General features: G+C 41.7%; 1 protein-coding gene across 6 annotated transcripts in view; it reads left to right on the top strand.

Annotated features, from left to right (window-relative positions):
• The window catches only part of LOC110490032 (cullin-2), a 32,852-nt gene extending 6,345 nt beyond the window's left edge, over nucleotides 1-26,507 (top strand). For 2 of the 6 annotated variants that reach the window (XM_021563120.2, XM_036944325.1), the window contains exons 6-22: nucleotides 527-609; nucleotides 1,879-1,975; nucleotides 8,960-9,070; nucleotides 10,520-10,706; nucleotides 14,596-14,720; nucleotides 14,972-15,079; nucleotides 15,354-15,413; nucleotides 15,618-15,746; nucleotides 16,022-16,108; nucleotides 16,546-16,698; nucleotides 20,323-20,400; nucleotides 20,565-20,631; nucleotides 21,298-21,392; nucleotides 22,082-22,258; nucleotides 22,347-22,448; nucleotides 22,565-22,681; nucleotides 25,764-26,088. In XM_021563120.2, the coding sequence (XP_021418795.2) occupies nucleotides 527-609; nucleotides 1,879-1,975; nucleotides 8,960-9,070; nucleotides 10,520-10,706; nucleotides 14,596-14,720; nucleotides 14,972-15,079; nucleotides 15,354-15,413; nucleotides 15,618-15,746; nucleotides 16,022-16,108; nucleotides 16,546-16,698; nucleotides 20,323-20,400; nucleotides 20,565-20,631; nucleotides 21,298-21,392; nucleotides 22,082-22,258; nucleotides 22,347-22,448; nucleotides 22,565-22,681; nucleotides 25,764-25,895 (1,908 nt within the window). In that variant the 3' untranslated portion in view covers nucleotides 25,896-26,088. Of the gene's footprint in view, nucleotides 1-526; nucleotides 610-1,878; nucleotides 1,976-8,959; nucleotides 9,071-10,519; nucleotides 10,707-14,595; nucleotides 14,721-14,971; nucleotides 15,080-15,353; nucleotides 15,414-15,617; nucleotides 15,747-16,021; nucleotides 16,109-16,545; nucleotides 16,699-20,322; nucleotides 20,401-20,564; nucleotides 20,632-21,297; nucleotides 21,393-22,081; nucleotides 22,259-22,346; nucleotides 22,449-22,564; nucleotides 22,682-25,763 lie in introns of all 6 variants that reach the window. The other 4 variants (XM_021563121.2, XM_021563123.2, XM_021563122.2 and 1 more) reach the window with 4 other exon arrangements.
• The last annotated feature ends 806 nt before the right edge of the window (nucleotides 26,508-27,313 follow it).

Below are 27,313 nucleotides of genomic sequence, written 5' to 3' on the forward strand. Positions count from 1 at the left end.
ATATCATAGTATATTGTGATACCATCTTCAATCACTGTCTAATCATCACAAAAACATTCTCTTTAATCTGGATATTTTCTACACAACTTAAAGAATGTAAACATCATATACACATTATGAAAACGCTTCAACTTATTGTTTGCCATAACATTTTCATTTAACTTTTAATGACATCACAAAATAGATATATACATTTTCCATATTCCACCTCTCATTATTACCAGCATTTGGAGGATGAAATATAGTGTCCCCGTGTCCATGGTTTAATGTTCTAGTTTTGGGCTGTAAATTCTTCATAAGGCACACAAAGAAATTCCAATCGTCCATGCTAGAGAAGAAATAAATAATCTGCTGCCTTACAATTTGATGTGTGTGAGGTGTCATAAAATCCCCACATCCATCCCTCCTCTCTCTGCGGGAGAGAGAGAGTTCTGTAGAGCTGATACACTGTAACCTGATCCTTTGGATCCTCACAGGAGAGTCATGACAATGTGCTCATACAATTCTCCCCACTTTGTCATTTCAGCTAGCACTTGACATGTGGAGGAAGCTGATGATCGAGCCACTGCAAGCTGTCCTGATCCGGATGCTGCTGAACGAAATCAAAAAGTTGGTTCATGGTTTATATTCATGGTTCATGGTTTATGTACAGTAGGATTCAGCAGGGCTAGCCTGGGAGAAGAAATGCTTGAAGTACAGTGCATTCGATAAGTATGCAGAGCCCTTGAATTTTTCCACATTTTGTTACGTTGCAGCTAGGTTTGCAAAATTCCGGGAACTTTCAATTAATTGCTGCTTTTCCCGAAATCCCTGGTTGGAGGATTCCCGGAATCAGGTACGAATGAGAAGGAAATCTGGATTCCTCTAACCAGGATATCTGGAAAAACAAAGGAATTGATTGAAAGTTTCTGGAATTTTGCAATCATAGTTGCAGCCTTATTCTAAATAGATTTTTTTTAAAATCCCGCATCAATCTGTACCCCATAATGACAAAGCCAAAACTGTTTTTTTTAGAATGCTCCGAGACAGGATTGTGTCGAGGCACAGATCTGGGGAAGGGTACAAAAAAATGTCTGCAACATTCATGGTCCCTAAGAAAACAGTGCCCTCCATCATTCTTAAATGGAAGAAGTTTAGAACCACCAAGCCTCTTCCTAGAGCTGGCTGCCTGGCCAAACGGAGCAATCGGAGAAGGGCCTTAGTCAGGGAGGTGACCAGGAACCCGAGCTCCAGAGTTCCTCTGTGGAGATGGGAGAACCTTTCAGAAGGATAACCATCCCTGCCAATCAGGCCTTTGTGGTAGAGTGTTCAGACGGAATCCACTCTTTAGTTAAAGGCACATGACAGCCTGCTTGGACTTTGCCTAAAGACTCTCAGACCTAGCCTGATTGCGAAGAGTCACACCTGGAGGAAACCTGGCACTATCCCTACAGTGAAGCATGGTGGTGGCATCATCATGCTGTGGGGTTGTTTTTCAGCGTCAGGGACTGGGAGACTCGTCAGGCTTGAGGAAAAGATGAATGGAGCAAAGTACAGAGAAATCCTTGATGAAAACCTGCTCCAGAGCGCTCAGGACTGAATGCACTGTAGGTCTAAAATGTCCAGTGCTCCTATTTAGCGGCTTGTGATTGTCATAATGACTTGATCTCTGGGTTTGTTTCTGTGAAGGTAAAGGATGAACATTTGCTCTGTTCTAACAGTACCTATTACTGTGTTATAGCAGGCTAATACAGTTCAGGGTTACTGTTAGGCTGCTTTGATATGTCATTTAAAACCACAAGTCACCTTTTACTCTTTTATTTACATTCTCTAGCTAGGCACAGGTTAATGCTCAACAGAAATAGTATCACTAATAGAGCTTGTGTTCTTCTCTTCCAGTGACCGGTGTGGCGAAGACCCAAATCAGAAAGTAATCCATGGGGTTATCAACTCCTTTGTTCATGTTGAACAGTACAAGAAAAAGTTTCCTCTGAAGGTAAGCAGCTGTGCTCTGTTGGAATCTAATAATAATAATTTATTTAACTTTTCCAGAAAATAATCTAAAAGTGCATAGGAAGCAAAACAAACAGCACCTTTTAAATTGAGATGGTAGAGATGGAGGTTGAATGTCTCCATTTGGCTTCAGATGAAAGGCTGGGAGTTAAGATTGGTAACTTCTGTTGAAGGTACAAGCAGAGAGAGAAAAAAATACATTGCTTCACCAATGCACCACATCTGCTTCCCCGACGGTCAGTTCCTCCATAGGACCCGCTCCTCTGTAGGTACTGGTCCTCCATTGCAGAACATGTAGCACCCACCTGGGTGAGGCCACAGGTGCTGAAATGCGTGCGAAAAGGCAGTGGTTAAGAACAGTCCCTGAGGCTATTTTGCCATCTCTGCAGTACTTGTTGTAATTCTTCCTGACAGATGAAAAAATAAAGCTTGAGCTGCATTATTTGAATACAAACTGTTGAGTGTGAAAAACGCTGCAGCACACAGCAGTTGCACCTGGCACCAACTATCATACCCCGTTCAAAGGCACTTAAATATTTTGTCCTGCCCATTCATCCTCTGAATGGCACACATTCTCAATTGCCTCAAGGTTTAAATATCCTTCTTTATCCTATCTTTATCCTACCCTTCATCTACAGTGATTGAAGTGGATTTAACAAGTGACATCAATAAGGGATCTTAGCTTTCACCTGGTCAGTCTGTCATTAAAAGAGTAGGTGTTTTTGACCTCAACCCCGTCGAACACCTTTGGGATGAATTGGAACGCCGACTGCAAGCCAGGCCTAATGTATGTATGTATGTATATACAGTGGGGCAAAAAAGTATGTAGTCAGCCACCAATTGTGCAAGTTCTCCCACTTAAAAAGATGAGAGGCCTGTCATTTTCATCATAGGTACACTTCAACTATGACAGACAAGTTGCTTGTACCAGACAAAAAAATCCTGAAAATCACATTGTAGGATTTTTAATGAATTTATTTGCAAATTATGGTGGAAAATAAGTATTTGGTCACCTACAAACAAGCAAGATTTCTTCTTTAAGAGGCTCCTCTGTCCTCCACTCGTTACCTGTATTAATAGCACCTGTTTGAACTTGTTATCAGTATAAAAGACACCTGTTCACAACCTCAAACAGTCACACTCCAAACTCCACTATGGCCAAGACCAAAGAGCTGTCAAAGGACACCAGAAACAAAATTGTAGACCTGCACCAGGCTGGGAAGACTGAATCTGCAATAGGTAAGCAGCTTGGTTTGAAGAAATCAACTGTGGGAGCAATTATTAGGAAATGGAAGATATACAAGACCACTGATAATCTCCCTCGATCTGGGGCTCCACGCAAGATCTCACCCCGTGGGGTAAAAATGATCACAAGAACGGTGAGCAAAAATCCCAGAACCACACGGGGGGACCTAGTGAATGACCTGCAGAAAGCTGAGACCAAAGTAACAATTCCTACCATCAGTAACACACTATGCCGCCAGGGACTCAAATCCTGCAGTGCCAGACGTGTCCCCCTGCTTAAGCCAGTACATGTCCAGGCCCATCTGAAGTTTGCTAGAGAGCATTTGGATGATCCAAAAGAAGATTGGGAGAATGTCATATGGTCAGATGAAACCAAAATATAACTTTTTGGTAAAAACTCAACTCGTCGTGTTTGAAGGACAAAGAATGCTGAGTTGCATCCAAAGAACACCATACCTACTGTGAAGCATGGGGGTGGAAACATCATGCTTTGGGGCTGTTTTTCTGCAAAGGGACCAGGACGACTTATCCGTGTAAAGGAAAGAATGAATGGGGCCATGTATCGTGAGATTTTGAGTGAAAAACCTCCTTCCATCAGCAAGGACACACCGCCCGGGCCACGAAGGAGTGGCTTCGTAAGAAGCATTTCAAGGTCCTGGAGTGGCCTAGCCAGTCTCCAGATCTCAACCCCATAGAAAATCTTTGGAGGCAGTTGAAAGTCCGTGTTGCGCAGCAACAGCCCCAAAACACCACTGGAGATCTGCATGGAGGAATGGGTCAAAATACCAGCAACAGTGTGTGAAAACCTTGTGAAGACTTACAGAAAAGGTTTGACCTCTGTCATTGCCAACAAAGGGTGTATAACAAAGTATTGAGAAACTTTTGTTATTGACCAAATACTTGTTTTCCACCATAATTTGCAAATTAATTCATAAAAAATCCTACAATGTGATTTTCAGGATTTTTTTTCTCATTTTGTCTGTCATAGTTGAAGTGTACCTATGATGAAAATTACAGGCCTCTCATCTTTTTAAGTGGGAGAACTTGCACAATTGGTGACTGACCAAATATTTTTTTGCCCCACTGTGTGTGTGTGTGTGTGTTATATATATATATATATATATATATATATATATATAGTAACAGTTAAAAATGTTGGACACACCTACTCATTCAAGGGTTTTTCTTTATTTTTACTATTGTCTACACTGTAGAATAATGGTGAAGACATCAAAACTATGAAATAACAATAACACATGGAATCATGTAGTAAGCACAAAAAAGTGTTAGACAAATCAAAATCATTTTATATTTGAGATTCTTCAAAGTAGTCACTCTGCCTTGATGACAGCTTTGCACACACTTGGCATTGTATCAACCAGCTTCATGAGGTAGTCACCTGGAATGGATTTCAATTAACATTTCAATGTGCCTTCTTAAAAGTTTGTGGAATTTCTTTCCTTCTTAATGCATTTTAGCCAATCAGTTGTGTTGTGCCAAGGTCGGTATATACAGAAGAATGCCCTATTTGGTAAAAGATCAAGTCCATATTATGGAAAGAACAGCTCAAATAAGCAAAGAGAAATGACAGTCCATCGTTACTTTAATACAGCCTTTCTTAAAGTATGGGTCGCTACCCAAAGTGGGTCACGACATGTCAGAGTACATTTATTATTATTGAATGAATTACTGGAATTGATATGGCCAAGTGCATCTGCGCTCTCTCTGTTCAGTGCTCTCTCTGCTTAGTAGCCGTCTCTGCTTAGTAGCCGTCTCTGCTTAGCAGCCGTCTCTGCTTAGCAGCCGTCTCTGCTTAGCAGCCGTCTCTGCTTAGCAGCCGTCTCTGCTTAGTAGCTGTCTCTGCTTAGTTTGCTTTGCGGTTTACCTGATCTTTTTTTCTGCAGTTTTCTTGAAGATCGCTCCGCAACACACACAATGCAGCGCTGTCATTCAAGCCACTGTCTTGTTATTCCCACTCGCCATCACTCACCGCTGTCATGAAATGGACTCATGCTAGCCACAAGTTCTGACTGAGCTCAATTGTCATGAAACGCATATACAGCGATGAGTTTCTCTCTCTTTCATATAAACTTATAACGAGGAGCGCCCACAATGTGTTTTGTACGGGGAAGTAATGAGTCTCTCATAACAAACAAATTAATAAAACGACACGTCCTGACCAAACATCCACAGCATGATGGTAAACCCAGGGAGTTCTTTCAGAACAGGGCAGAATGCTTCAGGAAACAGTGCTTCGACAGTGAGTTAGTCAACTAGCAAGGCATTGTTGTCATTTTATAACAGTTGATGAGCGGAAATAAGGGAGTACTAACTAACTCTCATAGTAGTAAATGTCAGTATCTCTTTCAAACAATCCCCTGGCCTTGTACACAGCTAATAGCTAACATTCGTCAAAGCAAGCTAGCTACTGATAGTGCAACCCTAGCAACAGTACAGATGAAGATGAAAAATGACCAGGCCTATTGTACATCTTACTGTAGAAATGATTGTTGAAAACAAGTCTAGGTTGGAACTGTTAAAATACAATAATACGTTTTGTTGAACTGGTATCATAAGTTTGAACTGAACTGGTATAGCCTGATTGAAGCAAGATGCTTTTTGAGGCAAACACACTCACACAGTTCTGGGTTGCTCATCTACAGCAGGAAGCGGTCTCCTGCCTGACTGAGAAAGCAGTAGATGTTCTGGTCCAATTTGGCACCACATACCTATGCGAGTCAAGGTTCTCAATTTTGACATACTTAAAAAACAAGTATTGAAACAGTTTCAAGGCTGTTCATGACCTCAGTGTTGCACTGTCAAAAACAGAGCCCAGAATATAGACATGCTCTCATTAGGACTGTGTGTGTGTGTGTGTGTTTTCTAGTCTACATCCGTGTGATGTGATAAATCAGTTTATTCCAGTTCAGAATGAAGATGATTTATTGTATTTTAACAGCAACAGTTCCAACCTAGGCAGATATGTAAGAGTGTTTTTAATGGGGAAAATAATCATTAATATATATTTAATTGTTATTTGTTTTTGTCTATATTATTTGTTTTTGTCTATATATAAAATAGGCTACAGTGTTTATAATGAACTGACGGGGAAGTTTGAATGGCGAAAGCTTCTCTGGTGTGCTGTGATCACATTGGCTGGTGTTCAAAAAACAATAAACGTGAATCCTCCGCACCCAATGTTTGTTTACAATGAAATGTATTGCTCCAGAATGCCTCATTTTCCCAATCAAATGTATTAAGTTGATTTCTGATCAGTCTAATTTGCATAAACATTGTGATTGGTTGATAGCTGTGAGGGTTATCGAATCAGGATCAAGTCCTCTGATCTCGAGCTCATTAATGATAGAATGTTCATATTTGAAGATTGCCGAAAGGCCTATTTCTTTGGCAAATGACAGGAGTGACGAGTGGAATGTAATAGCTGAATAGAGATGGCAACCAGGCTAGTAAACTCCTGGGTGCTCTCGCAATGGCTGCCTGGTATTGTGATGCAGTAACTTCAATGGTAATGTACACTAAAAAATATATAAACACAACAAGTAAAGTTTTGGTCCCATGTTTCATGAGCTGAAATAAAAGATCACAAGAGCACAAAAAGTGTATTTTCTAAAAGTTTTTGCAGAAATGTGTTTACATCGCTGTTAGTGGGATGTCAAGAAGCTGATTAAGCAGCATGACCAATGTGCAGTTTTGTCACACAACACAATGCCATGGATGTCTGAAGTTTTGAGGGAGCGTGCAATTAACATGCTGACAGCAGGAATGTCCACCAGAATGATTGCCATAGGATTTAATGTTCCTTTCTCTACCATAAACCGCCTCCAACGTCGTTTTAGAGAATTTGGCAGTACATCAAGCCGGCCTCAAAACCGCAGACGGTGTGTAGTCACACCAGCCCAGGACCTCCACATCCAACTTCATCTGAGGGATTGTCTGAGACCAGCCACCCGGACAGCTGATGTGCAAACCCACAGTTTCAATCTTAGAATTACGCTACAAACTCAGAAACCGTCTCAGGGAAGCTAATCTGCGTGCTCGTGGTCCTCACCAGCGTCTTGACCTGACTTCAGTTTGTCGTCGTAACCGAATTAATTTGGGGAATGCTGACCTTCGATTGCCGCTGGAGAGGTATGCACTTCACAGATTAATTCTGGTTTCAACTGTACCGGGCAGATGGCAGACATCGTGTATGACGCTGTGTGGGCGAGCGGTTTTCTGATGTCAACGTTGTGAACAGAGTGTCTGTTGGTTTATGGTATGGGCAGGTATAAGCTACGGACAACGACCACAATTGCATTTAATCAATGTCAATTTCAATGCACAGAGATATCGTGACGAGATTCTGAGGCCCATTGTTGTGCCATTCATCTGCCGCCATCACCTCATGTTTCAGCATTATAATGCATGGTCCCATTTCACAAGGATCTGGACACAATTACTGGAAGCTGAAAACGTCTCAGTTCTTCCATTGCCTGCATACTCGCCAGACATGTCACCCATTGAGCACGTTTGAGATGCTCTGGATCAACGTATATAGCAGTGTATTCCAGTTCCCGCCGATTTCCAGCAACTTCGCACAGCCAGTGAAGAGGAGTGGCACAACATTCCACGCCAGTTAACGTTAGCTCACAAAACTACCTTTAACTTCTTTCATACTGGACACAGATGTTAAATGGTATCCATGAAAGTGACATTCTCCGACGATGGAGAGACTCAGTTCATGGCTTGAGTGGAGATAACTGCTCAGAGGATGTGTTTGATGGTTTGTGTAGTAGCCTAGGCTATAGGTCCAATACATTATCACCGCATGTTGGCTATGCTTGAATTGCCCAGGCAATGTTCTTCTCAGACAATTGTAACAAAACAAAAAAAAACTTGAGGTTTTTGATCTCGTCGGTAATGAATTGATCAATTGTTGTATTGCTTGTGAGGCACAGCTGAGGGAGCATACATTGAAATACATGTTTTGTTTTTACTGGGATGATGGTGCCTGCATCTGATGGTCAGTCTCAGTGGAGGGATGTGGGGAGCAGTCTCTCACCGTTCCTCCGCTCTCCCTCCCTCCGCTGAGACTGACCAAAAAGGAGACCACTAGTTTCAGCTGATGGCAAAACTGGAGTCTCATTGCCTCATGCACAAATTCATGTTCCTCTATTAGCTGCAGCGCATTTCATGGCTTATAAACGTGTTGAATAAAAACTTGAACATAAACTCACTCGTAAAAACAGCATCTCTTTGCTGTATTCGTTGACAGTCTTTCTCTAGTCATGGTTTTAATACTTTTGAAATCTCACAAAATCAACTTTGCTGTGAACTTGAGGAAGCTGCAGGGAGACACGATAATCTAAACTATCCGATTGGCCAGCGGTAGGCCTATAGGTGCACTTGATATGCTCTCCGTGCCATCCGGGTAGGCGGAGTTTGTACCTAACACATTAAATCTTTCAAAATGGGAACACTTTGCCTACCCGCACGCAACCGCCAACAGCGCAAGACAAAATGAGAAAGTAGGAGCACAAGGCTTTTTCTGTGTTTTTTTTTATTGAAATGTTTGGAGATTGACCAGTAGATCATGATCGACCGGTTGGTGACCCCTGGTCTACTGTAGCCATGTCGATGCCTATGCATGGGTGTACAGTTTGTGCACTCTGTGTGTTCTCTAAACTCGCTATGCAGCTCACACTCTTTTATTGTGTTTCAGTTTTATCAGGAAATCTTCGAAGGGCCATTTCTGACGAAAACGGGAGAGTATTACAAACAGGAAGCTTCCAATTTACTGCAAGAGTCCAACTGCTCACAGTATATGGAAAAGGTAAGATGGCTGTAGGTAGCCCAACTCATAGAGATCCATACAGCTATATAAAATACAGGATCTCTATGGTCTAACTGCTCACAGTAGCCTTTATGGAAAAGGTAAGATGGCTGCTGGACAGGACATGTATTGCTGTTCACTCCCCTCCCTTATTACCTGCTGCTCTCTGTGGCTGAGCATAATAAGCTACACCCTGGTCATTTAATCAAATTACTCCTGTTTCAACCCTCCTAATGTTATTTCTTTGACTTTTTGTGCATATAATCCAAGGGCCTTAGAGCAGTCTGTTATGACCCTAAGGAATGCATATGTTACATCAGGAAGATGCTCAAGGCAATCCGTTGAGGCTTTTAGAAAATATTGATTTAGTTCATGTGATTTGCCATGGCTGCTAATTGGTTTTGAGTATTGTTGCTGTGCATTTATCGTGTTGTTGGTGTTATACTATTGGAGGCCTCAGTGACTCTCCGAGGAGACTCACTACCAGCTGTGGCACCGTCAGGTGTGTGTGTTTATGAAAATGTGTTATAATTCCAATGAAGGGGTTAAATCCTCCATCGTAAGGCTCCTTAGTTGCGGGGCCCGAGTGGAAGCCCTCCACCCCTGCCCTTACGCCAGACAGTGTTGAGATTGTGTGGGCGGTCTTGTGGATGTGCTGACTTAAGAGTTGAGTCTGTGTATTTCTATCTGACTGACTGTAGCGCAGAAAGGTAACAGACAGTCCCCTACATTAGCTAGCTCACATCATGGCTGCCTTCAGGTGTGTCTGCGACGGCACCCTATTTCCTATATTGTACACTACTTATGGGCTGTAGTCTGGTCAAAAGTCGTGCACTATATAGGGAGTAGGGTTCCATTTGGGACTCTGTTCACAAGTGGACCTGTAAATCATTGACAATGATAAGATTAATGTGATCGCCATTTAACAAGGATAACCACAACACTGGCTTCAAAAGGCATGGTGACCAGTCTACAGCATCTGTCCATCTGTTGTTGTGCTGTGTGGTGGTGACTGAAATCTCTGTATATGGGATATGCTTGCTGGCGGCATTAGCGCTGATTTTATGATGTGGTATTTTTCCCCCCACACAGTCACTTATCCCAGTATAGATCTTTCCAGGTTTGGGGTCAAATTCATTCAATTCAGAAAGTAAACCAAATTTCAATTCTACATTCTCCTCATTGAAAGGCATTGAAGGGAATTGGAATTTCAGTGTACCTCCTGAAATGACTGGAATTGAAATGGAATTGACCCCAACCCTGGTGCTTTCTGTTCACCTCCCTGTCATTGCATTAAGTAGACAGTGCTGCAGGTTAGATTGTAGTGGGTTATTGGCTTTCAGCCCTATTGGGGTTGGGCCATTTAGCAACTTTGAAATTAGCATAATTAACCATATTAAACAAATCAATGAATCCATTGTGTTCTCTTTCTTCCCTGTCTCCACTTAGGTTTTAGGAAGGTTGAAAGATGAGGAGGTGCGATGTCGGAAGTACCTGCACCCCAGCTCATACGCCAAAGTCATCCATGAATGCCAGCAGAGGATGGTGGCGGACCACCTGCAGTTTCTCCACGGGGAGTGTCAGAATATCATCCGCCAGGAGAAGAGAGACGGTCAGTCTGGTTACAGGAGTGACGGTCAGTTTGTTTGTTACTAATAGATACAGGGGCTGGCTTAGAACGTCTGTTACTCTAGTTAGATGGTAATTCTGTATTTAGATGGTCAATCAGTTAGTTAGATGGTCAGGGTGCCCGGGGCTGGCTTAGAGCCAGTCTTAATTAAGCATTGGTCATCCTTCCATTGGCGATCAAGCAGGCTGTATTTGAGATCCTGAGTGGAGTGGGATCCTGAGTGGCGCAGCCGTTTAAGGCACTGCATCATGCCTGAGGCGTCACTACAGACCTGGGTTTGATCCCGGGCTGTATCTCAACCGGCTGTGATCGGGAGTCCCATAGGGTTGCGCACAATTGGCCCAACGTCATCCGGGTTAGGGGAGGGTTTGGTTGGGGTAGGCCGTCATTGTAAATAAGAATTTGTTCTTAACTGACTTGCCTAGTTAAATAAAGGTTAAATAAAATATAACTTGAGCTGGCTGAATCCCATATGGTTCATTAACTGACTCCCATATGTTACTGGCCATTGGATATACAGTGCATTCGGAAAGTATTCAGACCCATTGACTTTTTACACATTTTGTTACGTTAGTCTTATTCTCAAATTGTTGAAATATGTGTGTGAGGCAGGCTGTTTGTCTTGACCCATAACAGATGGCAAGGAATCCTGCAGCTTGTGAGTGCAAATTCAAAAGTCCTCTCAAGCTTACGTAATTAAATTGAAGCATGCCCAGTGGCAGTTGGAGTGCTTCATATCGCAGGAAGTTTTGAAACTTCACTCCGTTTAGTGAGTAGGATCCGCCGAGGACTGCTCTGAGCACCTCTTTAGAGCAGCTGAAGGGTAAGGAGAACTACAGAGACCTGTGACAAGCAACTCAAATTGTCCTTCTGCTCTCCCACTGACAGACCTTGGTAGACAGGGGGTATTCAGTCAACTCCGCTGTCACTGTTGTAAACAAAAAGGAGCAGCCCTACACAGCACAGAGACCGGTGTATGATGCTGTAGAGAATGCAGTAGGACTGAAAAAGTCAACATAACGCACCAAGGATATCCTCCTGCAAGTCTGCAAGGCAGAAATATCAAGACTACCTGGATGCACAGCGTGACCACAGGAGGGCAGAGAAAATACAATTGGTAGACAATGAGGACCTCAAATAAAAACAGATTCCTGGAAAAGGACATGGAACTCTTGCAGAGGCAGACCTCCTCAATGTCCAGAGAATGCAGTATCACGTTCAACAGCTTCAGAAGATCAATAGAAGATAAAAAGGCTGAGCTTGGACTGTTGTGAGCACATCACTCACACACTCTCTTCAATATACACTGAACAAAAATATAAACGCAATGTAAAGTGTTGGTCCCATGTTTCATGAGATGAAATAAAAGATTCGAGAACATTTCCATACGCACAAAAAAATTATTGTTGTGCACAAATTTGTTTACATCCCTGTGAGTGAGCATTTCTCCTTTGCTAAGATAATCCATCGACCTGACAGGTGTGGCATATCAAGAAGCTGATTAAATAGCATGATCATTACACAGGTGTACCTTGTGCTGGGGTCAATAAAAGGCCACTAAAATGTGCAGTTTTATCACACAAGATAATGCCACAGATGTCTCAAGTTTTGAGGGAGCTTGCATTTGGCATGCTGACTGCAGGAATGCCCACCAGAGCTGTTGCCAGAGAATGTAATATTAATTTCTCTACCTTAAGCCACCTCTGTCGTTTTAGAGAATTTGGCAGTACGTCTAACCGGCCTCACAACCTCAGACCACATGTATGAGGTTGTGTGGGCGAGCAGTTTTCTGATGTCAACGTTGTGAACAGAGTGTCCCGTGGTGGTGGTGGGGTTATGGTATAGGCAGGCATAAGCTACAGACAACGAACACAATTGCATTTTATCAATGGCAATTTCAATGTACAGAGATACCTTGACGAGATCCTGAGGCCCATTGTCGTGCCATTCGTCCGCCGCCATCACCTTATGTTTCAGCATGATAATGCACAGCCCTATGTCGCAAGGATCGGTACACACTTCCCGTAAGCTGAAAATGTCCCACTTCCTCCATGGCCTGCATACTCGCCAGACATTGAGGATGTATGGGATGCTTTGGACTTGTACGACTGCGTGTTCCAGTTCCCGCCAATATCCAGCAACTTGAAGCCGTTGAAGAGGAGTGGGACAACATTCCACAGGCTACAATCAACAGCCTGATCAACTCTACGCGAAGGAGATGTGCTGTACTGCATGAGGCAAATGGTGGTCACACCAGATAATGACTGATTTTCTCATCCACACCCCTAACTTTTTTTTAAAGGTATCTGTGACCAACATATGCATATCTGTATTCCCTGTCATGTGATATCCATAGATTAGAGCCTCATTCATTAATTTACTGATTTCCTTATATGAACTGAACCTCAGTAAAATCTTTGAAATTGCTGCATTTTTTTGTTGTTCAGTGTAATTCAATTAACTTTATTGACATGGAAATGTTTTAGATTGTTGTTGAAATTAAATGGAATGTTTTCAGAGAGACAAAGGTCCTGTCTACCACTCTGAATGATGTATCAGGTGAGCTGTGATGTTGATCTTTGCGGTGCACACACTATGTTACATGTGTGTTATGCCCAAGGATGTGTTTTTTATTATTAACTGGGTGGTTTGAGCCATGAATGCTGATTGGCTGAAAGCCGTTGTATATCAGACCGTATACCACGGGTATGACAAAGCATGTATTTTTTACTGCTCTAATTACATTGGTAACCAGTTTATAATAGCAATAAGGCGCCTCGGTGGTTTGTGATATACGGGTCGTGCCGAACAGCCCTTAGCAGTGATATATCGGCCATATACCAGACCTCCTCAAGCCTTATTGCTTAATTAGACAAAAGGTAGCTAGTTTTCTCACCTTCAACTACCATTTGCTTTCAAAGTCTTTATTTCAACCATTATCACTATTAGCTAAACACATTCCGTATTCTCATCTCTCTGATATATTGTTCAGACTGCCATCTGTTATATACCATTTCAATAATGCATCTAAATCCATCTCTCTCTCTCTCATATTAAATTAACTTTATTGACATGCATTTTTTTGAGACTGTTGTAGGAAATGGTTCAACATGAAACATTTTGGTCTGTAACCTAAAATTAAAGGTTGTTTTATTGTCATTGAGTTTGTTTTACACAATCATGTTGATCTCACTGACTGATCCATAGCTCCATTTATGAATTTGAATTCACCAGAAACAGGTTGTTGTGACTTCAAAGATTATTGTGGCTACACTTTTTAAAATCAAGTCAAAGTTCATTTGTCACATGTACAACATGTGTAGGTAGACCTTACCATGAAATGCTTGCTTCCAAGCCCTTAACCAACAGTGTAGTTCAAGAAAGAGTTAAGCATATTGTGATATCAATTAAACAATATTACATAAAATGAACACAATTGCATAGTTACTACACTATTTAGTAGCTATTAAGTAGTAGATTCCCAAATTCCCTATAGTAAAACAATACGGCCATTGAGCTGGAATTGTGTAGTAATGCGAATAGGAAATGTGTTCACCAGTAGGCACGTCCCAAAACTGCTCATCACTTCTCAAATTACAACGTCATCACTACTGACGTACCACTCAAGTATGTAGTAATTAAGTATTGAAAGACGTGTTATTGGGTATGACTGAGGTAGTGATGAATAAAACACCTATATGTTAGGAAATATTACAAATGGATGGTCCTTGAAAATAAATATTAGTGCTTGAAAATGTACTTGAAAGTCCTCGAATTGGTCTGTCTGTACGAACCCTGTCTCTATGACTGACTCTCCCCTGGCGCCGTCTGTCTCTGCCTTCCTTCTGGTCTCGCTCTCCCCTCCCCTCTTTCTCCCTCTTGCTACCCCCTACAGACATGGCTAACATGTACACCCTGCTGAGAGCCGTGTCCAGCGGCTTACCCCACATGATCCAGGAGCTCCAGATCCATATCCACGACGAGGGCCTCCGGGCCACCAGTAACCTCTCTCAGGAAAACGTACGCCACGTCTTTGTGTATCACTATACGTTGTCATTGTACGTTATCTGATTGTCATCATTGTAAATGTACAGCAGCACCCTGCTAATCCTTTTGTCTAAATGTATTGTTTTTGGACTTCAAACACTACATTGTCGCTGTGCATTATTAGTATGTATTATCAGTAGGCCTATGCATTATCAGATTACCATTATCACAAAGATAATATTCACAACTCTACTAATTCTCCTGTTGTGTTGTTACCTCTTCAGATGCCAACCCTGTTTGTGGAGTCCGTGTTAGAGGTTCACAGTAAATTTGTTCAGCTCATTAACACAGTCCTGAATGGGGATCAGCACTTCATGAGCGCACTTGATAAGGTATTAATGTTGTGACTCCCTGGCTGGCAGGCTTAGAGGGGAAATCAGAATCTGGACACTAGGGACAGGTCAAGCCAGTAGGTGGCGCCAGTGAGTGGTGTTTGTGTTCGCTATGGAATGTGGCTCCATATTGTTTCTCACAAGATTGTTCCTAAGGATTTTCATAAATTAAAACATAACTTTTAACTGTATTTATTAGTTGATGTCTTAAGCTGTGGATGTACTGAAACTGATGGGGGGATGGGGAATTACTGGTTTGTTTGATCCTCCCCAGGCTTTGACTTCAGTGGTTAACTACAGGGAGCCCAAATCCATCTGCAAAGCACCTGAACTGGTGAGTGTGAGACTCATTCATGACACCTGAGGTTAGGAAATGTGTGAGGGTATCAGATAAGGCCATAGTGATAAACTAAGTAAAAACCCTGTACACAGCAGTTCGTCTAGATCTCTACTACTTTATCTGTGGGTTTTTTCAACATTTGTTTTGAGGACCATGGTTATGTCTGACCTTGTGTTGTTTTTCCCTTTACCCATGTAGCTCGCTAAGTATTGTGACAATCTGCTGAAGAAGTCTGCAAAGGGAATGACAGAGAATGAGGTGGAGGACAAGCTGACTAGCTTCATCACCGTGTTCAAGTACATAGACGACAAGGACGTTTTTCAAAAGGTAGCCGATTGACCGGCATTAGCGTTATTACTCTCATTATCTCAAATGACCAGCGATATTGACAGCTAGAATGGCTGCTTTTTTATTCCTTCCAGACTGAATTTGGAATTCGCTAAAGAGCATTATCTAAAAATGTTTTTAAAAGTTTTTGGAGACTGAGATGTTGAATTGATGTCTTATGTTTTCTTCTTAACCATGTTGATGACTCACTCTCTTGCCCCCCCTCTATCTTTCACTCTCTCTCCCACTCTGTCGCTTCTTTCTCTTTTGTACAGTTTTATGCAAGAATGTTAGCAAAGAGGTTAATACATGGGCTGTCCTTGTCCATGGACTCAGAGGAAGCCATGATCAACAAACTAAAGGTGAAGTTAGACTCCTTTCAACTTTAGCATGTGCAATTCAAGGTCTCTTATGCCTAAAGTAAGCATTTTCTAAACCAGAATGGCCCATATGGCAGGAGTTTATCTCTTGTTTCTGTAGCATGAGGCAGCATGATGTGCAGGTACACCCTCTGGATAAAACGCTATCAATGCCATTTATTAATGCCATAATTGAGCATCACTCTAAACTGTCAGTCTTTCCCTTTAATCTAGTATTCCACATAACTTTCAAACGAAGCCCTACAGCATGTGCTTCTAAATGTCTTCTAGCTGTGTGACTCCACTGTACTCTAATGCGTCTGTCATGTGTGATATTTGGCCGTAATGATGGACTTGTTTATTATAGTGTTTGTACTGGTGCATGTCTTTCAGTCATTCATACATACATACACACACACACATTCTCTCCCCCACTACAGCAAGCATGCGGCTACGAGTTCACGAGCAAGCTCCACAGAATGTACACAGACATGAGCGTCAGCGCAGACCTGAATAACAAATTCAACAACTTCATCAAGACCCAGGAATCACCGGTTGACCTGGGAATCAGCTTCCAGATCTATGTATTACAGGTGAGAGGGGTTTAGAAGTCTCACATCAATTCATATATTTATTGTCTTCAAATGTGTATAGTGCAGTTAGGGTAAGAAACAACATTAAAACAATAACAACCATACAACATGACATAGACATATACATTTTTTGTCCATTAAAATAACATCAAATTGATCAGAAATACAGTGTAGACAATGTTAAAGTTTTAAATGACTATTGTAGCTGGAAACGGCTGATTTTTAATGGAATATCTACATAGGCGTACAGAGGCCCATTATCAGCAACCATCACTCCTGTGTTCCAATGACACATTGTGTTAGCTAATCCAAGTTTATTATTTTAAAAGGATAATTGATCATTAGAAAACCCAAATGCAACTGTAGTGCTGATTATAGAAGCAATAAAACTGTCCTTCTTTATACTAGTTGAGTATCTGGAACATCAGCATCTGTGGGTTCGATTACAGGCTCAAAATGGCCAAAAACAAAGACCTTTCTTCTGATACTCGTCAGTCTATTCTTGTTCTGAGAAATGAAGGCTATTCCATGTGAGAAATTGCCAAGAAACTGAAGATCTCGTACAACCCTGTGTACTACTCCCTTCACCAAACAACTGTCTCTAACCAGAATAGAAAGAGGAGTGGGAGACCCTGATGCACAACTGAGCAAGAGGACAAGTACATTAGGAGACGCCTCAAAACTCAGAAGTCCTCAACTGGCAACTTCATTAAATATTACCCGTCTCGACATCAACAGTGAAGAGGCGACTCTGGGATGCTGGCCTTCTAGGCAGAGTTCCTCTGTCCAGTGTCTGTGTTCCCCATCTTAATCTTTTATTTTTATTGGCCAGTCTGAGATATGGCTTTTTCTTTGCAACTGCCTAGAAGGCCAGCATCCTGGAGTCACCTCTTCACTGTTGACATTGAGACTGGTGTTTAGTGGGTACTATTTAATGAAGCTGCCAGTTGAGGACTTGTGAGGCAGTTTTCAGCTGTGCTAACATAATAGCAAAAGGGTTTTCAAATGTTCAATTAGCTTTTTAAAATAATAAACTTGGATTAGCTAGCACAGCGTGCCATTGGAACACAGGAGTGATGGTTGCTGATAACGGGCCTCTGTAGATATTCCATTAAATATCAGACGTTTCCAACTACAATAGTCATTTACAACATTAACAATGTCTACACTGTATTTCTGATCAATTTGATGTTATTTTAATGGACAACAAATGTACTTTTCTTTCAGAAAAAAGGACATTTCTAAGTGACCCCAAACTTTTGAATGGTAGTATATATGATGGACAGCAAAGATATCAGTTAGTCATAAAATAGGAGCAATCATGTGCAAATGTGCAGTCGTCACCCATATTAATAGATATACCTTACTTTATGTGCAGGTAATGCAGGTTGATAGCTCAGCCATATTAATAGATAGACATTACTTTATGTGCAGGTAATGCAGGTTGATAGCTCAGCCATATTAATAGATAGACATTACTTTATGTGCAGGTAATGCAGGTTGATAGCTCAGCCATATTAATAGATAGACATTACTTTATGTGCAGGTTAAGCAGGTTGATAGCTCAGCCATATTAATAGATAGACATTACTTTATGTGCAGGTTAAGCAGGTTGATAGCTCAGCCATATTAATAGATAGACATTACTTTATGTGCAGGTTAAGCAGGTTGATAGCTCAGCCATATTAATAGATAGACATTACTTTATGTGCAGGTTAAGCAGGTTGATAGCTCAGCCATATTAATAGATAGACATTACTTTATGTGCAGGTTAAGCAGGTTGATAGCTCAGCCATATTAATAGATAGACATTACTTTATGTGCAGGTTAAGCAGGTTGATAGCTCAGCCATATTAATAGATAGACATTACTGTATGTGCAGGTTAAGCAGGTTGATAGCTCAGCCATATTAATAGATAGACATTACTTTATGTGCAGGTTAAGCAGGTTGATAGCTCAGCCATATTAATAGATAGACATTACTTTATGTGCAGGTAATGCAGGTTGATAGCTCAGCCATATTAATAGATAGACATTACTTTATGTGCAGGTTAAGCAGGTTGATAGCTCAGCCATATTAATAGATAGACATTACTGTATGTGCAGGTTAAGCAGGTTGATAGCTCAGCCATATTAATAGATAGACATTACTTTATGTGCAGGTTAAGCAGGTTGATAGCTCAGCCATATTAATAGATAGACATTACTGTATGTGCAGGTTAAGCAGGTTGATAGCTCAGCCATATTAATAGATAGACATTACTTTATGTGCAGGTTAAGCAGGTTGATAGCTCAGCAATATTAATAGATAGACATTACTTTATGTGCAGGTTTAGCAGGTTGATAGCTCAGCCATATTAATAGATAGACATGACTTTATGTGCAGGTTATGCAGGTTGATAGCTCAGCCATATTAATAGATAGACATTACTTTATGTGAAGGTTAAGCAGGTTGATAGCTCACCCATATTAATAGATAGACATTACTGTATGTGCAGGTTAAGCAGGTTGATAGCTCACCCATGTCAATAGATAGACATTACTTTATGTGCAGGTTAAGCAGGTTGATAGCTCAGCCATATTAATAGATAGACATTACTTTATGTGCAGGTTAAGCAGGTTGATAGCTCAGCCATATTAATAGATATACTTTACTTTATGTGCAGGTTAAGCAGGTTGATAGCTCAGCCATATTAATAGATAGACATTACTTTATGTGCAGGTTAAGCAGGTTGATAGCTCAGCCATATTAATAGATAGACATTACTGTATGTGCAGGTTAAGCAGGTTGATAGCTCAGCCATATTAATAGATAGACATTACTGTATGTGCAGGTTAAGCAGGTTGATAGCTCAGCCATATTAATAGATAGACATTACTGTATGTGCAGGTTAAGCAGGTTGATAGCTCAGCCATATTAATAGATAGACATGACTTTATGTGCAGGTTAAGCAGGTTGATAGCTCAGCCATATTAATAGATAGACATTACTTTATGTGCAGGTTAAGCAGGTTGATAGCTCAGCCATATTAATAGATAGACATTACTTTATGTGCAGGTTAAGCAGGTTGATAGCTCAGCCATATTAATAGATAGACATTACTGTATGTGCAGGTTAAGCAGGTTGATAGCTCAGCCATATTAATAGATAGACATGACTTTATGTGCAGGTTAAGCAGGTTGATAGCTCAGCCATATTAATAGATAGACATTACTGTATGTGCAGGTTAAGCAGGTTGATAGCTCAGCCATATTAATAGATAGACATTACTTTATGTGCAGGTTAAGCAGGTTGATAGCTCAGCCATACTAATAGATAGACATTACTTTATGTGCAGGTAATGCAGGTTGATAGCTCAGCCGTACTAATAGATAGACATTACTGTATGTGCAGGTTAAGCAGGTTGATAGCATAAGAGAATACGACACCCATCAAAGAAGTATCCAATGTATTGGTTTCCCATAATAAAGGTTGTTGACACTGGAGTGAAATCGGGTAATTGGGTAATTTAATGTGGTTTTGTAGATAGATTGAAGGTTAGGCACCTTCAGGCAGGTTTGCTGTGAGAACCTCAATGACAATGGTGGTGGAGATGTCTCACCGTGTGTGTTGTCTCGTTGCAGGCAGGAGCCTGGCCCCTCACACACATCTCTTCCTCCACCTTTGCCATCCCACAGGAGCTGGAGAAGAGTGTACAGATGGTGAGTAGTGGTTCAGGAGACTTGGATGTGGTTGTTTGGAGAGGGCATGCCCATAGAAATAAAACCTTATTTCTGTGATTGCCCCAAGATTACACATAGCTATTCAACAAAACTGCATATCTTAATCTTATGTAATTCTAACATGATTATGTTTTTCTCTACAGTTTGAGTTGTTCTATAATCAGCACTTCAGTGGGAGGAAGTTGACTTGGCTGCACTATCTCTGCACAGGTATGTATGCGTGCTCGCACACACACACACGGCAGGTGATCGTAGTATAGAAAACCCAGTGCAAATTATGTGGAATTTTTTGTCAGCAGCAGTACTTTATTTTTCACTGAAACTGCTACTATATGAAGGCCCACTTGCTACTAGCTGGAATCACATCCATAGCTCGACAGAAGTAACGGGATGATTATTAAATCGTCTAAAATGGATTATGTCTGTATGCTCTGAAGTGTTTTATCCCAAATCATAGTGACACTATTACATGTTAGTGGAGAGGCTCTGATTCTAACTAACACTGAGCTGCACCTGGCAATACTACTGCACAATCCATTAAATCCCACAGCGTGGGGTAGCTCCCTCAAACTCCATGTGGTAACTCCCCCAAAGTTTACAACAGCATACATACTTCAGGTGCAATCCTGACACTGACACTGCAGTTAACACATTGGAATTAAATCCCTGTGTGCGTTTACAAGAATACCCAGTGAACACATTAGGATTGGGGATTACTTTAGTCTGATTTCTTCTTGGTTTTGCTTACACTTGAGAGCAGTTTTTTTTATATACAAATACAAACCTGTTATCAATAGGTGGTGTGGCGAATAAGATGGTGGTACAGCATTGGTGTGGTGGTGATGATGATGATGATTGGCTCCCTTCTCTCTTTAGGTGAGGTGAAGATGAACTATCTCTCCAAGCCCTATGTTGCCATGGTGACCACCTACCAGATGGCGGTGCTGCTGGCCTTCAACAACAGTGAGACGGTGTGTTACGAAACCAACATGTTTAGTGGAAATGGACTGTCTTAACTGTACCTTAAGCACTAACTACCCCAATATCCTAACAGGTGGAAAAGGACTGTGTTAACTGTGCCCTAAGCACTTCAATTACTGTGCCCTAAGCACCGAACTAGTTCAATAACTGTGCCCTAAGCACTGAACTTGTCAATAACTGTCCTAAGCACTGAACTAGCTCAATAACTGTGCCCTAAGCACTGAACTAGTTCAATAACTGTGCCCTAAGCACTGAACTAGTTCAATAACTGTGCCCTAAGCACTGAACTAGCTCAATAACCGTGCCCTAGGCACTGAACTTGTCAATAACTGCCCTAAGCACTGAACTAGTTCAATAACTGTGCCCTAAGCACTGAACTAGTTCAATAACTGTGCCCTAAGCACTGAACTAGCTCAATAACTCTGCCCTAGGGACTGAACTTGTCAATAACTGCCCTAAGCACTGAACTAGCTCAATAACTGTGCCCTAAGCACTGAACTAGCTCAATAACTGTGCCCTAAGCACTGAACTAGTTCAATAATTGTGCCCTAAGCACTGAACTAGTTCAATAACTGTGCCCTAAGCACTGAACTAGTTCAATAACTGTGCCCTAAGCACTGAACTAGTTCAATAACTGTGCCCTTAAGCACTGAACGAGGTCTGTATCATATCCAAACAGGTGGGCTACAAGGAGCTCCAAGACTCCACCCAGATGAACGAGAAGGAGCTTCAGAAGACCATCAAGTCTCTGCTGGACGTCAAGATGCTTAACCACGACTCTCAAAAGGTCAGGGGTCAGATATCAGCAGCCACAGAATCACCCGGAGACCCAGAGTCAGCAGTGTCTTCTTTAGTGGTTAGATGGATTTAAAAGTAGCTCATCTTGGCATTTTTATTATTTCTCATGGTGGATACTATGTATGTAACTATTTTCTTGTCTTCAGGAGGAAATCGACACTGAGTCCACATTTTCACTAAATATGAGTTTCACCAGTAAAAGAACAAAGTTCAAGATCACAACGTCAATGCAGAAAGACACACCACAGGTACATTACCCTACTACACTGAGAGCTAAGACTGTATCCATCCAACAATGCAAACACCTATTCTCTGAAAGTGTCTGCCTCTGTTTAAACGTGTGTGTGTTTCTTCGACCTTGCAGGAGATGGAGCAGACGAGGAGTGCAGTGGACGAGGACCGCAAAATGTATTTACAAGCTGCTATAGTGAGAATCATGAAGGCACGCAAAGTGCTCAGACACAACGCCCTCATACAGGAGGTGAGTTCCACTCCTGTCATATTCCACAAACCCATGTAGAAATAGCAAACTATTTCACCCCAGGTCTGTACTGTACATATACATGGTGCTGAGAGGGAGAGATATCAAGGCTACAGGTTGAAGCAATGTGTGTGAATGGTACAGGCAAGTTACTGTTCAGATACAATACCTGCTAGTCCTGAGAGACCGGTTGAAACAAGGGAATGGAGAGATCCAAGTGTTTTCCTGAGGACAGAGCTATCACCTGACCAGTCGGACTACATCCTCCCTGGTTCAGGTCTCTAGTCTAGCCCCTGGCTCTCTTCCTCCTGTGTTGATGTTCTGGTGTGCTGTGTCAGGGAGGTAAATTCCTTCCTTGATGGGGAGATCTCTGAGGCCAGGACAGAACAGAGTGATGTCAGGAATGAGTGTCTCCCCTCTGGAATGATCTTGGAACATGCCTGGGGACTAGGAGAATCTATCTCACTCACTCACATATATTCTGTTTCCCCAACAACACAACACACCTCCAACCACTATTTCCTTTTCCCACTCTGTACTTTAATGGTTCAATATTTGTTATTTCTGTCAATGCAGAAAATTAGGACTGGATTAGTGGCGAACCCTCCCACCACATACACTCCCCTACATATACTCCAACATTTTGGATTTGAGATCAAATGTTTCATATGAGGTGACAGTATTTAAGGGTATTTTCGTTCATATCTGTTTTATCGTTTAGAAATTAAAGCACTATATATCTAGTCCCCCCATTTTGAAGGTGTCATAAGTATTTGGACAAATTCACTTATGTGTATTAAAGTAGTCAAAAGTGTAGTGTTTGGTCCCATATTCCTAGCACACAATAGCTACATCAAGCTTGTGACTGTACAAACTTGTTGGATGTATTTGCAGTTTGTTTTGTTTTGGTTGTGTTTCGGATTATGTTGTGCCCAATAGAAATGAGGAGAGCTTCCTGTCTAACAGAACACAGAGGGTGTTCGTTAATGGAAGCCTCTCCAACATAATCCAGGTAGAATCAGGCATTCCACAGGGCAGCTGTCAAGGTCCCTTTACTTTTTGCAATCTTTACTAATGACATGCTTTGAGTAAAGCCAGTGTGTCTATGTATGTGGATGACTCAACACTATACACGTCAGCTACTACAGCAAGTGAAATCATTGCAACAGTTAACAAAGAGCTGCAGTTTCAGAATGGGTGACAAGAAATAGGTTAGTCCTAAATATTTCCAAAACTAAAAGCATTGTATTTTTTGACAAATCATTCACTAAACCCTAAACCTTAACAAAATCTTCTAATGAATAATGTGGAAATTGAGCAAGTTGTGGTGACTAAACTGCTTGGAGTAACCCTGAATTGTAAATTGTCATGGTCAAAACATGTTGACGCAACAGTAGCTAAGATGGGGAGATAATAAAGCACAGCTCTGCTGCCTTAACAACACTATCAACAAGGCAGGTCCTACATGCCCTAGTTTTTTCACACATAGACTACTGTCCAGTTATGTGGTCAGGTGCCACAAAGAGGGACTTACGAAAATTGCAATTGGCTCAGAACAGGGCAGCACGGGTGACCCTTAAATGTACACAGAGAGCTAACATGAATATGTCAATCTCTCATGGCTCAAAGTAGAGGAGAGATTGACTTCATCACTACTTGTTTTTGTAATAAAGTGTTGACATGCTGAATGCACGGCGCTGTCTGTTTAAACTACTAGCACACAGCTCAGACACCCATTCATATCTCACAAGACATGCCACCAGAGGTCTCTTCACAATCCCCAAGTCCAGAACAGACTATGGGAGGCATACAGTACTGCATAGAGCCATGGCTACATGGAACTCTATTCCACCTCAGGTGCAAGCAGTATAATCAGATTTTTTTTAAATAGATAAATATTCACCTCATGGAACAGGGGGGACGGTGAAAAGACACACACACAGGCACATACACATGGATTTTTGTATTGTAGATACACTGTATGTGGATTCGGCTATTTCAGCCACACCACACAGCCATACTGATAGGAGTATAGAATCGAGCACACAGACATGCAATCACCATAGACAAACATTGTCAGTAGAATGGCCTTACAGAAGAGTTCAGTGACTTTCAAAGTGACACCGTCATAGGATGCCACCTTTCCAACAAGTCAGTTAAACAAATTTCTGCTAGAGCTGCCCTGGTCAACTGTAAGTGCTGTTATTGTGAAGTGGAAACGTCTAGAAGCAACAACAGCTCACTCGCTACGTGGTAGGCCACACAAGCTCACAAAACTGGACCGGCGAGTCCTGAAGCCCGTAAAAATCGTCTGTCCTCGGTTGCAACACTCACTACCTCGTTTCAAACTGCCTCTGGAAGCAACGTCAACTGTTCGTCGGGAGCTTCATGAAATAGGTTTCCATGGCTTAGCAGCCTCACACAAGCCTAAGATCTCTTGTGGCTGAATGGAAGAAAGTTCCCGCAGCAATGTTTCAACATCTAGTGGAAAGCCTTCCTAGAAGAGTGGAGGCTGTTATAGCAGCAAAGGGGAGACCAACTCCATATTAATGCCAATTATTTTGCATTGAGATGTTCGATGAGCAGGTGTCCACATACCTTTGGTCATGTAGTGTATGTGGTAGTAGATGAGTGGCCTGAGGGCACACAATGTGTTGTGAAAAGCGTTATGAAATGTCATGTAATAACACTTTTTTTTCTTTCTCTATTGTATGTACTTTCCTAAATGTAGCTGGACCCCAGGAAGAGTAGCTCCTGCTTTGATATCAGCTAATGGGGATCCTTAATAAATATAAAGTCACTTTTTGTAAATATAAATAGAAAATGTTTCTGGACACTTATACAGTAATGTGGATGCTACCATGATTACGGATAATCAGGAATTGTGAGAAAGTTACCGTGGCACAAAGATCATACCCCCAAGACATGCTAACTTCTCACCATTACCAATAACGGGAGGTTAGCATTTTGGTGGGGGTATGATATTTATACCTCTTAATCATCATTATTCACGATTCTACCAACAACAGAGTAACACGGGCAGTTCATTTCTCTCTTTCTGTCTGTCCATTTCTTCCCTCAGGTCATCAACCAGTCCAAAGCCAGATTTAACCCCAGTATCAGCATGATCAAGAAGTGCATTGAGGTGCTCATTGACAAGCAGTACATTGAGCGGAGCCAGAGCTCTGCAGACGAGTACAGCTATGTGGCATAATGGAGGAATAATGGCGTATAAGGCCCCCTACCCCAACCAACCGCAGGTTAAGCAAAGAACGACAGAGACCATTCTTCTTCATATATTTTTGGGCTGTTGCTGTCTCACGTGCTCCCGTAGGGAGGGAGGGATGAAGCAGGACTATGTGCCTCCATCTTGGAAACAAGCAAAACAAGTCACCCCAGACAGCCACCGAAACACGACACCTTCTGACCCCCCCCCCCCCCCCCCCCCCTTCTGATTTTATGCTGTTTACATCACCAGTGCCACGCACCGTTGCGTCAATGAAAATGCCTATAGCTATCCGTGTGCAAAGCTGATAATACATTTTTTGTTGACTTAACCGAAAACAAAGAAGAATGGAAAAAGAGCGAGTGAGCTGTGACATTGACGGAAATGTTGGAGACTAGACGTGGAAAACCATGCTTTCTTTTCTCACATTTACAGTTTTCTTTTTTTATGTATCGAAGTTAGAAAACAATATTGTAATAAAACCGGTATACTGATAATTGTATCTACTTTCAAATGTAAAGAACAAACAAATTGAGGTGACAAACATGGTCCCGCTGCTTGTCAAATAAATAAATAAAAACACTGAGGGATTTTGGGAAATATTTTAAAGGATTGTGTATGTGTTAGTGTAGCCTCTGCTTCCAGGCCTCGCTCATGTTGTGGTAGAGGCTAGTGTCAGTGTGATGTGAAACTTAGGGGATGAATGGAATGTCTATTTTCATTACAAAAGCCTACCTCTAGGTGGGGTGCAAGAGGACCCATTGTTATGAATAATTATGGAGTTACACGTTGTTATGTAACTTACAATGCTGCATTCTTGTATTCCAATGATGTTGACTGCCTGTTTGTTCATGCATGAGACAAGACCAGGGTCCACTGGTTACAACACCTTATACCAACCAGGAGCTGTACAAAACTCTGCCCAGGATCAGTGAGAAGATCAACGGGCGTAATGTCTCAAGCATATTGGAGAAGGAATGCTAGAATCAGGTAACTCCTGTGCATTAAATCCTATTCATTATGATCTAAAAGACTAAACTGATCCTAGTTGAGCACACCTACTGTGAGATGCTTGATACATATAGGGCCAGGAGGCTGAGATTTGCTGGTCACTGTTTCAACCGTCCTGAGCAAGGCACAAGCAGTCATACTTTGGGTACCTTCTAATGGGCTCCAGAGTGGTGCAGTAGTCTAAGGCACTGCATGTCAGTGCAAGAGGCATCACTATATTCCCTGGTTCGAATCCAGGCCCTATCACGTCTGGCTTTGATTGGGAGTCCCATAGGGCGGCACACAATTGGCCCAGCGTCGTCCTGGTTTGGCCATGGTAAGCCGTCATTGTAAATAAGAATTTGTTCTTAACTGACTTGCCTAGTTAAATAAAATAAAAACTTGTAATGAGACAA

This window comes from Oncorhynchus mykiss, chromosome 15 (assembly GCF_013265735.2).
Source record: "Oncorhynchus mykiss isolate Arlee chromosome 15, USDA_OmykA_1.1, whole genome shotgun sequence".
In the NCBI taxonomy this organism is placed as follows: Eukaryota; Metazoa; Chordata; class Actinopteri; order Salmoniformes; family Salmonidae; genus Oncorhynchus; species Oncorhynchus mykiss.